Consider the following 13,501-nt stretch of genomic DNA (forward strand, 5'->3'; position numbering starts at 1 on the left):
GTGACAGACCAACACAAATTAAAGCATTATTGTGAAGTGGAAGGAAAAGAATAAAGTTAAGGTTTAAAATTATTCATACCCCTAACAGATTTAGATTTAAAGTAACTTCCATTCAACCAGGAAGTTTGTTTCTGATGGGGAAAAAAGACAGACATCCCCCAGAAAGTAACAAAACAATGTAAAAGCATTATCAGTACTGAATAAAATTAATCGGTTTTTGTTGACATTTAAATAAAAATTGCATGCAAAAAATGTTTTGTTCAGTGTGTGTTTCTTGACACACAGTGTTAAAGTCAAAAAGGTCAATTTTAGTCTTCTTTAACCAGAGCACATTCTTTCACAGGATTGCTGTGTCCTCTACATGGTTTATAGCAAACTGCAAACGTTACGGCTTTTTTTTTTCTTCCAACAATGGATTTCATCTTGCCACTCTTTCACAAGGACCATTTCTGTGATGTGCACAGTTAACAGTCATCCTGTTGAGCCATGGATCTCTACAGCCCCTCCAGAGTTACAACAGACCTCTTTGCTTCTACTCTGATTAATGCTCTTTTTTGCTTTAAAAGTTTGCAGTTGCCCCATACTTTTTCCATATGTGGGTGATGGGTTGAATCAGTGGCCTTGAAAAGCTGGATTTATACTGGACTTTATTTAGGGATGCCACAGTAAACAAGGCTGAATACAAAATCATATTTTGTAATAAAAAACATTTTTTGTATATGGAAGGAAAATGTGAGAACAGTACAGGGATTTTAGAAACATTTGCCAACAGTGAAACACATGGAAGCTGTTAGTGAAGAGGACCCTGGCTGACTGGAATGGCCTGATTTCAGTATCAAAGAGCTTTAGTGATCATTTCAAGCCAAGTTGAAGGAAATACTTTTTTCTGAGTAAGCTACAGTATTATGAGTTCAGACTGTATGAAGTGCCATTGTACTGGCAATACTCAACCATGTAAGGTGATGAAAGCAGAATATGCCATTTACTTTTTTTTACTAGTAGGAAATACGCAAACAAATTTAAACATTCAAACTGCAATAAAAACTGATTTATACTAGGTAAAGTACCAAGGATGATCATGATCACTTGCTTCAGCTTCACCCTCCATGGATGAATCTATCACGGCTTTGGGGTCATCGAAGTCCAACTCTAAAACACGAGGACCCTTAATACTCAGGTGCAACGTCTGTGTCTAAATTAGTCAAACGTTGCTGGTCTGACGCAATGCTTACTTATTCTAGCAGATCAGTATGGCTAATGTGCCTCTTGTGATGTCACTGACCCAAATACACACAGAGCTGTTTAAAAACATATTTTGGGAATGTTTGCAGTGGAAATCTATGTGTTTTGTCTAGAATATATTTATAAGAATTATTTTTCATTTCCCCCAATTTAGAATCACCCTGTCATAAACGGGTTGTATAAGGATAATCATGCTGCTACATTAAGACACTTGTATTCATTTTGTCTAACTCATTGAGACATATCTGACATTGGCTTTTGTCTTTCACCATCATAAAATAAGCCCATTATAACAGAGACGTTCATGAATTCGGTTCAGTCTGTGAGCGTTCAGTGTCCACACATTCTCCCTGATTGCGTGGATCTGGAGTGTAGCGCAGGTACTTCTTCCCAGAGGGCAGTTCCTTGGAGAAGACGCCGGCCGGGAACAAAGAGGCGGCCTCCTCCTCAGGCATGTTTGGAGGCACCATCACGCATTCTCCAGGCTGGAGGTACAGATCAACCACATAGAAACAATTTTTCTACTTTTTCTCATTTTGTCAATTTACAACCACAGCCTTCTAGTTGTTTTTGGGAATTTTATGTGATAGAGCAATACAAAGTATGACACAGCTCAAGTGGAAGGAAAATAAAGCATAGATAAAATAGTGAATAAATAAAAAGTGTGACATGCAGATGTAGTCAGCCCCGTTTAATCTGATACCCCTAAATGAAATCTTGTGCAACCGATGAGCTTAGGAAGTCACCTAATTAGTAAGCAGAGCCCACGTGTGGGTAAATTTAGGCAGGTTAAAAGCAGGGTTTGTTATAAAACAATATCCTCAGCTTAGAACATCTAACAGACCCAACAAACAACCATCTGAAAATGGATAGCACATGGCACACTAACAGACCTAGCTGTCCATCTAGCCTGGTAGACCTGGCAAGAACATTAATAAGAAGTAGCCAAGAGGCCTTTCCCATAGAGGACACAGTAAAATGTCAGATTAGACAAAAACTAAACATCTTGGTCTGCATGCGAAGAGATACATGTGTGTTGGACAACTAACACTGCACCATCACCCAGAATCCAACATCCCCACGGTGAACCATGTCAGGGGCAGACTCATGCTGTCGGGGTGATCTCAAGATGTTTGAAGCTACTGGAGACATACCTCAAAAATCTGCAGCTGCAATTGCAGCAAAAGATGGTTTTAACCCCTTGCACAGAGTGCAGGAGTGTATTGAGTAAGGAGGACTGAATATAAATGCATGCTACACTTTTCAGATCTTTACTTGCAAAACATTTCTCTCTGCTTCTCAAAACTGCACTGCTTTGTGTTGGTCTAAAATAAAATCCCACTAAAATGCATAGAGGTTTGTGGCTTGGATGTAACAAAACGTGACGTTAGCAGTGCTTCAGTTTCATAAGGTACTACATACCTTCCAGTCGGCGGGTGTGGCCACTCGTTTCTCAGCTGTGAGCTGGAGGCTGTCTACCACACGCAGGATCTCATCGAAGCTGCGTCCTGTGGTTGCCGGGTAGAGCAGGGACAGTTTCAGCCTTTTGTCAGTTCCAATAACAAAAACCTGTGACAAAAATGGAAAGCAGAGGGGAAGGTGAGCAGGTTTAAGATCCTCAACTCAAATGAAGCTCATGAGATTGTGAGCGTGGCCGTGATGCTCACACAGCGAGCAGTGAGCGGCAGGCCGTCTTTGTCCTTCTCATCTGGATCCAACATGCCCAAAGAAACTGCCAGCTCCCGCTTGCTGTCCGCGATGATGGGATAGGGCAGCTTGCAGCACTCAGACTTCTCACAGTTGTACGCTAGGATGTCCTTGTCAGAGAGAAGACACACATGGCCTATGTGAGTTATTTAAACCAAGCTGGTGCCAAGACTACGGAGCTAAAATATTCATATATGACCAAACTCCAAACGTGAAACATCTTCTATAATGAAGTGAAACAAGATGAAATATCCAGTATGCTGATCTAGGTATTTCCAAACCACATACTTTAAAAACAGAGGCATATTTGCATTCAACTTTTTTAGCCACCTAAAATTATGCGTCAAGCTCAGTTAGAAGCCAAGTTATTAGAAATAATAAGCATTTATTTATTGTGACATTTTGTGATGTTACAGCTGTAAACCTTCATGTACAGGTCCTTCTCAAAATATTAGCATATTGTGATAAAGTTCATTATTTTCCATAATGTCATGATGAAAATTTAACATTCATATATTTTAGATTCATTGCACACTAACTGAAATATTTCAGGTCTTTTATTGTCTTAATACGGATGATTTTGGCATACAGCTCATGAAAACCCAAAATTCCTATCTCACAAAATTAGCATATTTCATCCGACCAATAAAAGAAAAGTGTTTTTAATACAAAAAACGTCAACCTTCAAATAATCATGTACAGTTATGCACTCAATACTTGGTCGGGAATCCTTTTGCAGAAATGACTGCTTCAATGCGGCGTGGCATGGAGGCAATCAGCCTGTGGCACTGCTGAGGTCTTATGGAGGCCCAGGATGCTTCGATAGCGGCCTTTAGCTCATCCAGAGTGTTGGGTCTTGAGTCTCTCAACGTTCTCTTCACAATATCCCACAGATTCTCTATGGGGTTCAGGTCAGGAGAGTTGGCAGGCCAATTGAGCACAGTGATACCATGGTCAGTAAACCATTTACCAGTGGTTTTGGCACTGAGCAGGTGCCAGGTCGTGCTGAAAAATGAAATCTTCATCTCCATAAAGCTTTTCAGCAGATGGAAGCATGAAGTGCTCCAAAATCTCCTGATAGCTAGCTGCATTGACCCTGCCCTTGATAAAACACAGTGGACCAACACCAGCAGCTGACACGGCACCCCAGACCATCACTGACTGTGGGTACTTGACACTGGACTTCTGGTATTTTGGCATTTCGGCCCTTTTCCACAATCTTCCTCAGGGTCCGGTCACCTCTTCTCGTTGTGCAGCGTTTTCTGCCACACTTTTTCCTTCCCACAGACTTCCCACTGAGGTGCCTTGATACAGCACTCTGGGAACAACCTATTCGTTCAGAAATTTCTTTCTGTGTCTTACCCTCTTGCTTGAGGGTGTCAATAGTGGCCTTCTGGACAGCAGTCAGGTTGGCAGTCTTACCCATGATTGGGGTTTTGAGTGATGAACCAGGCTGGGAGTTTTAAAGGCCTCAGGAATCTTTTGCAGGTGTTTAGAGTTAACTTGTTGATTCAGATGATTAGGTTCATAGCTCGTTTAGAGACCCTTTTAATGATATGCTAATTTTGTGAGATAGGAATTTTGGGTTTTCATGAGCTGTATGCCAAAATCATCTGTATTAAGACAATAAAAGACCTGAAATATTTCAGTTAGTGTGCAATGAATCTAAAATATATGAATGTTAAATTTTCATCATGACATTATGGAAAATAATGAACTTTATCACAATATGCTAATATTTTGAGAAGGACCTGTATTTTAAGTGATACACAAATACAAGATAGTGGTTTGCACATCTACAGCCTGAAATTTATGTCCTTTGCATAACAGCTTAAGCTCAGTCAGATTAGATGATGATCTTTGAAGAGCCATTTTTAATTCTTGAGTTAAAAAACCTTGATCTGGACTTTGACAAGGGCATTCTAACCAATGAATATGCCTTGCTCAGAATCAACTTTTGGTAGATCCGGCTGTATGTTTATGGTCGTTCTGCTGGAGAGTGAACCTCTGCTCCATTAAGTCTTTTGCAGCCTCCAACAGGTTTTCTTCCAGGACTACCCTGTATTTAGCTCCACCCAGCTTCTCAGTCCCTGCGTAGGAAACGTATCCCCACTTCACGATGCTGCCATTACCGTGTGTCACAGAGAAAATAGAGTGTTCAGGATGATGTGCAGTGAATACTTTTCTACCACACAAAGCTATTTGCATCTAGGTCAAAAAGTTACGTTTTTATCTCATCTGACCTGAGCACCTACTTCCACATGTTAACTGTGTTTTCTGGCAAACTGCAAACAGGATGTCTAATAGTTTTCTTTCAATATTGCCTTTCTTCTTGTCACTCTTCCATAAAGGCCAGATTTGTGTAGCGCACGGCTTGTCCTGTTGACAAATTCCCCCACCTGAGCTGTGGATCTTTTATCAGAGTGAAAGGGGCTGAATACAAATGCATGCTACACTTTTCAAATATGTTTTTATTCCACTTTACAATAATGAACTGTTGGTGTTTCTAAAAAACTTCCAATAAGATGCATTGAGGTTTCTGGCTGTGATATAACAAAATGTAGGAAAGTTCAAGGTGTTTTACAAGGCGTGGTAGATCACCTTGCTCCAGCCGCAGTGATCCTCCAGGCTGTCGATGGACAGAGCGATCAGTTTGACGCCGCGTTTGCTGAACTCGCCGCTCAACCTGGCAACTCGACCCAGCTCCGTGGTGCATACAGGGGTGTAATCTCGGGGGTGAGAGAACAGGATACCCCATCTGTAGAGGGCGTGGACATGTTAGAAACCAGTTGGGTGGGGTCTCAAGAGTTTTAAAGCATGTTATAAGAACCATTAGAAACTAACATTTGAATGACAGGATGTGACCTGGTTTCTCACTGAACTGTAGATACTTTTCAGCAATTATGATTGTGCAAACCATCAATGTGGTTGAGACCTTACAAGTTTGACATCTGTTTTTGTCCTTACTGATGGGCCAATTTCATACAACATGACAGGTCACTGCTATTTCTCTTGCAATTGAAACACATCTTATAATTATCTCTTACAATTATCTCTTACTGTCCCCACCAAGACTTATCTTCAGCAACCTCCACAAATACAGTGAGAAGAACGGCCGTCATCCGAAAGTCTCTTCTCTCTAAATAGAATATGAAAGCCATAACAAAGTTTCTACTTTGGACAGATGATGCCAAAGTAGAAACGTTTGGTGGCCAGAGAAACTCATGGTGTACACCTTAAATAAACTGTCAAGCATGGAGGTGGAAGGGTCGTGGTTTCAGCTTAAGGTGTCTATAGCATCTGGACACTTTGCACTCATTGAGTTCTCATGGACTCATCTGTATACATAAGGCTTCTAGAGTCACAAATGAGGCCATGTGTCCAACAGCTCCATCTTAAATCAAACTAGGTCATGAAACAAGATGGTAGATAAATGGTATTGTCTAACTGAAAGGCAGCGAGGGGAAATTCCTAAAGCTGTGATTTTGAGTTGTGCGGCTAGATGGTTTTTATATCTAACTGAATAATGACAGATATAGTCATTATAGTCGTTGCATCTGGTTTGCAGACGATATGTCAACAAAGTAATGGCCCAGAAGCTTTTTTTCCAGGTCTGTGATGTGTGTGCGAGACATGTCTGATATATAAGGTTGACATATTTTAGCCTATTGATGCTGGTAATTTTCCTGATCACCCAGACACGATTCAGTTGTATGTGTAGATTGATGTGTCTCCCACAAAATAATACCCTTTAACAAGTATATTCAATTCAAAAATTCTAAGTCAAAACTACTTTATTCATCCCAAAGGGACATTAGATGTTGTTGTAGCTCAGTATACCCCGAATGCTCATAAAGCAGAAGTCAGAAAGCTGTTAACAGAAATTACACAGAGTAAAACTTCCTTCCTCCTCATTAAACTGATTGAATTCTCACTAGCTCTGCAAAACTTGCATGCATTCAATAATCGGCCGGTCTTTACTTACGAATCACCGAGATATTCGTGGAGTTTAACTCTCCCACAGGTGGTCTCTGCCTCAAAATTAGGAAACACATCTCCGAGCAGCAATCCAGGCATGTTGAAAGCGTGGATGTGGTAGTGTGTTGGGCTGCGTGAGACAGCATGAAAAAAAGAGAAAGCGGAAAGCTTTTTACTTGTCTGAAACACACAGCAAGCGCAGCCGGGTGGGGGTGATGTGGTCGTTACGATGAGGCGTTGAGGTGGCCAGGGACCACAAACTGCAAGAAAAAAAAAAAGGGTTGACACTTTGAAAGATTAAGACTTTTCATTCCCCCGAGAAGCATTATGAGAAATGTTATAACCTAGGGAATTCTGAGAAATTTACTTGTGATATAACAATGGGCAACATAAGCAAACATAGCAAAGGGTAAGAGAAACAGCCTCGTTCATTTTTCAAAGGCTGCTATTTTGAATTACACAAAAATCTGATCAGACTTCCTATAACCTCTTCCGCAAGATAAAATAAGAAACAGTAAAATGGTTAAATAATCCTGTAGTTTAATGTTAATGTGAGGAAGTTGTGTTAATGGCTTTACTTTACTCTAGAGAATGATTTTGTTTTTCTCACTTATGTACCGTTAGCCTTTCACCTGCTAAGTAGTTAGCACAATTAAGCTAATGCTAGCTATGTTCAACGGTCACAATTTGACCAAAGAATTTGTAAACAAACCGAAACAAATACTGACAGAACTAACTGGGAGGGAAGCAGAGAAAGCGTTGACCTAGAATAAATGCAAACCAAAAAGTACACAATAAGTGGAACTAAGTATAACGGCAAACAATAACTAAAAGCTAACCTGTCAGAAGGAACTGAAACAAAAGAGACTAACACGGGGAACTAAACTAGGGATAAGGCTGGGAAGAACTACAAATATAAAGGGAAGTGAATACTGAGTAAATAATAACTGAAGGGGAACTAATGACAAGAGGAGGAACAGGGAAAAGAAACTAACTAGAAGAATGCAGCTATCAGGAAACAGAAGGAAGAAACAAACATAACTACTCAACCCAAAGGAATAGAAACACCTAACTGAAAAGCAAACAAACACAAAACTACAACAAAGTCCAAAATGGCGGATCCTGACATCATCTAAACTAATCTTTTTATGGCATAAAACAAAAGTGATTAAATCGCAGGTGAACAACAAAAAAACAACTTGTTTTGTTCATTAAACCAATGATCTGTATTCAAACTGAGAAAGATTGAGGACATCCTACTCTCTAATAGTTAGTCTTACCCCCTTTGCCCAAGATAACATCAGTGAGAGAACTTCAGTCTCTGACATCAGTCTGAGGAAAGTTTGTCTCACTCTTCACTTTCAGCTCTGAGATGTATCTCAACAAGACCAAGATCTGGACTTTGACCTGGTCCTGGACCAGCATTTGGTGGATCTACTACTGTTTTGGACTATTGTCGTGTTGCAGGGTCCAGTTCTGCTCCATCTTTACTTTGGTCTCATATTTTCCTCATCCCCCCTCTTACACACGGTAGAGTTGATGGATGGTGAGCTGGCCAGATCCTGCTGCAGAAAAGAGTCCACAAACCATGACAAGTCCACCTCCATGCTTCAGAGTTAATATTAGGTTATTTTCCTTGGATGATTTATTTGGCTTATGTCAAACATGTCCTTTGTTCCACTGTCTTTCAGTCTTGTCCTCATTTTTTTCTTAGAAGGCAAAGGTTTCCTCCTTGCAAATTTTCCTTAAAGATTTAACTTGCAGACCTGGTCATGTTGACAGTTGTTTTGAACGTCCTTCACTTGTAGACCATTTTCCTTTGAATGGCTGACCTCTATAAATCACTTACCAGATCCATAGGCTGCTGATATTTTCTTTCTGAAGCCTTTTTCATCTCACGTCTGAGGTTTAAACAAAGAAAACTTTCAAAATGCTAAGTAATAATGTTCTAGTCATTCAACTGTAATTATGGGTGCCCTGTTATGGACACAGATATAGGCTAAGCTTGGTGTACCCCACCCCTCACACATTGATTGCTGGAGATACATACAGTTCCTCTGATTAAGTGGCTGTACAAAATGAAATGAGATCATTCATCTCAACACAAATAATTACTTATTTAGTAATCCAGGTTGTATTTGTTCTTTTCGACCTACTCTTTGGTTAACTTAACATTAGATATTAATCACTTTAACCATTTTTTGGGGTAGAACATCAAACTCAGGGTTGGATCAGTCTATGTTTGACAGAAAACCCGAGTTAGCAAAATAACTTTTTAATCCAAAATCAGATAATTTTCTGGTTTTGTGAATGCGCCAAATAATGATGAAAGCTGGTTTATTTAATGAAAGTATAAACCTTGTTTGTCTCAGAGAAACCTTGACACCAGATACTGTGCAAAGTTGGAAGGATCTCCCTGAGGAAAACACAGAATGACCAGGTTCTTCACTAGTGTCTGGATAATATCTAGCAGTGCTGTGAGCCCACGTGATCAGAGGAGTCTGGTTTTAAACTGGTGACAGAATAACCCGTGGTTGGACTGACCAGTTTGCAGGATGGTTTGCGTCTGAGCGCAGTGGAAAAAGCCGCACGGATCACTGACTGCACTCTGTCAGAGGAAGCATGTCCTCCCCGGCGAGCAGACGGAACAGCTGCCGAGGAGTCGCAGCTGGAAGCAGAGCGTCGTCGGAGGGCCACCCTGGCCGCCGCCGGGCTTACAGCTGCCCTTACATCTCCTCCAGAGCGCAAGCCGAGGACTTCTCCGTCAGTCTGAGCCAGCCGATGTTTGCTTTAACGCTTCGGTTCCTGTTGGCAGTGGATCTGTGGCTGTCCAAGAGGCTCGGAGTGTGCGCCTGCGAGGAGTCACCGTGGGGCAGCATACGACCCCTAGTGCGGCTGGTGGAGTTCTCCGGGCATGTCATCCCGTGGCTCGTCGGCACCGTGTACACTCTGCTCCGTGGCGGAGCAGGAGCTTATGCTGAATTTAACGCTGGGTAAGGGGACTGTTTGGAGTGAAAGATGTTGGATATAGTTCCAACTTTCTTCCATCTCTAAGGCACTTTGATTCGGTTCATCTCTAAACTATACATCACTGACCTTTCAGCTGGATTTTATATAGGTTTATATTTTTGTCACCAAATCTGAAGCCAACGCGCGCTATTACACATAAATGTGCCAATAACAACGTTTGACAGTCATTGTCGCGCTGTGCTGATGTCTGGCCAAAGCCCTGCAATGATAATGGCTGTTGAAATAGCGCAACGAGCTAAATCAGTCCCCCATGGGTCACATAACGTACAGTACAAAGGGGTTTGCGCCCCTCGACCCACAGACAGCAGGGTGGCTGAAGCACCAGTTTCTAAAACCCACGGTTGTGTCGCTTTAAACCCTTTAAATAGTTGTGTTTTGCTTTACTGAAATACAACAGCTATTCTTGGAACACATGAGCCAGTTTTTGTCAATGTCTGTCAGTTTAATTCATAAAGCACTTTTAAAGCATAATGGACATGCATCAATGGGTTGTGCATTAATAATAATAATAATAACTCCAGGTCCAACTACACTAACACGAATGGATTAATGGGTGAGGTTATTTCTGTAATGTCCCACAAAATGTTGGTCTTGTTAAAATACATCATATTTCTTTCAGTCTAATTTAGCTAGCCACAGGTAGCCTAATGCAACTTTAATGGTAATTAATAATGAAATAGGAAAACAGCCTTTGACAGTCAGAGTACCAGAACAACACCATACATACTTGGACTAATCTCACATTATTGTCTCTTGTAAAGTCTTCTCTTGTAAAGTCACTTGTGTACATATGTGCATTTAAAACATATTTTTTATTTTCCATTTATTTATATATTGAAAAAAAAAAAAAAATCTTCTCTGAGAGCAAAAGGAACCGGAGTCAAATTCCTTGTTTGTGTGCACAGACCTGACAAGAAAGTTGATTCTGATATTAATTTCTCAAAAATAATTTAGGAAGCGCCACATGATGTGTTTCAAACAGAGCCATCCCATAGTTTTGATGGACCTTAAGCAGAATTTGATTTTGGGGTCCACTTCCTGTTAAGCCCATCAGCGCATTTATAGCACAGCAACAACAGTATTTTTTTTTCATATACTGTTATAATGTTGCACATAATATTTAACACCATTTTAACACAACATAATATGTTTTGCTTGATAAGCAGATCAGTCACTTCACAGTATTTAAAAATGTGATGTGGAAAACAAAAGTTAAGAAAGGGTTATTTGTCTGAAGTATTAATTTAGTCTGACTGTGGGATTCCGATGTTTTTCATTCTAGTGGCTCATCGAGTTTTTCTTTAGTGATGAAGAAGGGGATCAAGTTAAACTAGTTGATCTTACTGATATCCTTTTTAAAAAGTTGTGAATCTTTTAAATGTTCTATTTAAAAAACAGTAAAAGATCATTTTAAATAGTAGATTGTTCCTGACAAACAAAATTTGGCCTTTAGCTGGCTCTGGTTTTAGTAGTTTAATGTAACCATAATCTTGTTTGTTATGGCTTATAAAACTTTTTCTGGATATTGATTAAGTCTTGGTAAAACTATTTTCCCATTGTGTGGCCTATTAAATGCCACAGAGTCCTTAGGCATTGATTGCACACATGTCTGGTACTTGAATCATTGGACTCATTGTTATTTTACAATCCTCACAAGACTGTGGTTGTGTCACACATTTTCCTTCCACTCAACTTTCTATGAAAATGCTTGAAAAAAGCACTCTGTGAACAACCAGCTTCTTCAGCAATGACCTTTTGTGGCTTACCCTCCTTGGTAAGGGTGTCCATGACTGTCTTCTAGACATGTCTCCAATCAGCAGCTGTCCCTATGATTGTGTAGCCTACTGACCCAGACTGAGAGACCATTTAGTGGTTTAGCAAACCTTTGCAGGGGTTTTGAGTTAATTAGTTGATTAAGGTGTGACACCATGAGTTTCCAGTATTTAATGTTTTCACATTATTATAATTTTCTGAGACACTGAATTTAATTTTTTTTTAATCAACTATAAGCTCCAAATACAAGAAATGAAGGCTTGAAATATTTCACTCCATGTGTAATGAATCCATATTTCCGAAATGAGTGACAAAAATTATTGAACTTTTATGTGCATGTATTCCAGAATGGAGATCCCTACAGCAGCATTTTTATATAATGGTAGTTGCAGTAAAATAAACAAAACAATCTGCCCACATGATGTGTCAAGCAGAATCTGCAAGAGCTCTTCAACCAGGAAGAGAAACAATTTCTCCGTTCTTGTGGAGTATGCAGATTTTTTAACTCAGCACTGTTTCAGTCCTCCATGTTTCTCTTGAATCTGCCTGGTAAATCCGCCCACATGAGCAAGTAAACAAATTCAATCATGTCATCCGAATTTACAGTGTTTCTGATGAGTCAAAAACTCTGTGCCAGCCTGTCTTATCTGGTGATACTATTTTACAGTGTCAAATGCTGAAAGGTTATGCAGGAGTCTTATTTATCTTTGTCATCATGTCTTTTTACAGTTGAAAACAAAGAGCAGATACTCAATATTTTGACACAGATTTTGGAGTTCAACACTAAATAAACCTAAAAGAAATAGAACGACTCTAAAAAGACTATAAATAGAATTTAGTCTGTATATCAAGTGTAGTCCAGCTGAAGTTTTTTTTGTGCCTTTCTCCTCTTCAAAGCTGTAATTCTGGACCTGCTGCTGGTCAGAGGCATTAAGACCCTGGTGAGACGCCGAACACCCATTCAGGACCGCTCTGATATCCTCTCAGCCTTCTTCGTGGAGCGCTACTCCTTCCCCTCGGGCCATGCCTCGAGGGCGGGCATGTGCGCCCGTTTCTTCCTCGCCCAGCTGGCAGACACAGCCTCCATGAGGGTCCTGGTGGTGAGCTGGGCTGTCCTAGTGAGCCTGTCCCGGCTGCTGCTCGCCAGGCACTATGTGACGGATGTGGGCTTTGGTTTGGCTATGGGTTACTGCCAGTACAGTGTGGTGGAGAGGTTCTGGGTGACTTGGGACTGCCTGCATGACCTGCTGTTCATTCAACTGAGAGAGAGCCTGGACCGGGCTTATGATAGACTATGGATGGTGGATTGGAAACATTAGGTCAGATGTGTGTGTGTGTTTGTGTGTGTGTGTGTATGTATGTGTCTGTATGTATGTGTGTGTCAGCCTTTGTGGTGGGAAAATGTGTAGCCTGTTTATATTCAAACGCAAAAATCCTGCTGAACCTTTTTCAAATAAAGTCACTTATGTGCCGTTCTGGTTCGGTGTTCTGTTTTCTTTTCTGGTTTGGAAACTTCTAACCCTAAAAGGCATATTCAGCATCTTTATGCATTGGAAGCCAAAGTCTCTTCTTTAGCAGAGAAACCTCATCAAAGAAAATGTTGCATGATCTACAGGTGAGTTTTTAGCAATTACACAAGTGGTAGACACGTGCCATCTGTTAGGGTTTGTTTGTGTTTCAACGTGAGCTGTCAGAATTCACAGTGGGAACTATATTTGTGTGATCCCTGCTGGAGGGAAAGTCAGCTCCCCTCACCCAAGTTTCCATCAAC

At 40.6% G+C, this 13,501-nt stretch overlaps 2 protein-coding genes across 2 annotated transcripts; one reads left to right on the top strand and one right to left on the bottom strand.

The window, feature by feature from the left end:
* Positions 1 to 630: 630 nt before the first annotated feature.
* Positions 631 to 9,600, bottom strand: LOC124870125 (peroxiredoxin-6-like). The gene is made up of 6 exons (XM_047368648.1): positions 9,472 to 9,600; positions 6,935 to 7,057; positions 5,551 to 5,707; positions 2,910 to 3,059; positions 2,665 to 2,811; positions 631 to 1,727 (listed from the first exon to the last, which is right to left on the bottom strand). The coding sequence occupies exons 2-6, from the start codon at positions 7,024 to 7,026 to the stop codon at positions 1,545 to 1,547; spliced, it is 729 nt and encodes a 242-aa protein (XP_047224604.1). The 5' UTR covers positions 7,027 to 7,057; positions 9,472 to 9,600; the 3' UTR covers positions 631 to 1,544.
* On the top strand, positions 9,550 to 13,209 carry LOC124870124 (polyisoprenoid diphosphate/phosphate phosphohydrolase PLPP6-like). The gene is given in 3 exon segments (XM_047368647.1): positions 9,550 to 9,887; positions 9,889 to 9,920; positions 12,628 to 13,209. Coding segments are annotated over 3 exon segments (792 nt in total). The 3' UTR covers positions 13,050 to 13,209.
* The last annotated feature ends 292 nt before the right edge of the window (positions 13,210 to 13,501 follow it).

Source organism: Girardinichthys multiradiatus, chromosome 6 (assembly GCF_021462225.1).
Source record: "Girardinichthys multiradiatus isolate DD_20200921_A chromosome 6, DD_fGirMul_XY1, whole genome shotgun sequence".
Classification (NCBI taxonomy): Eukaryota; Metazoa; Chordata; class Actinopteri; order Cyprinodontiformes; family Goodeidae; genus Girardinichthys; species Girardinichthys multiradiatus.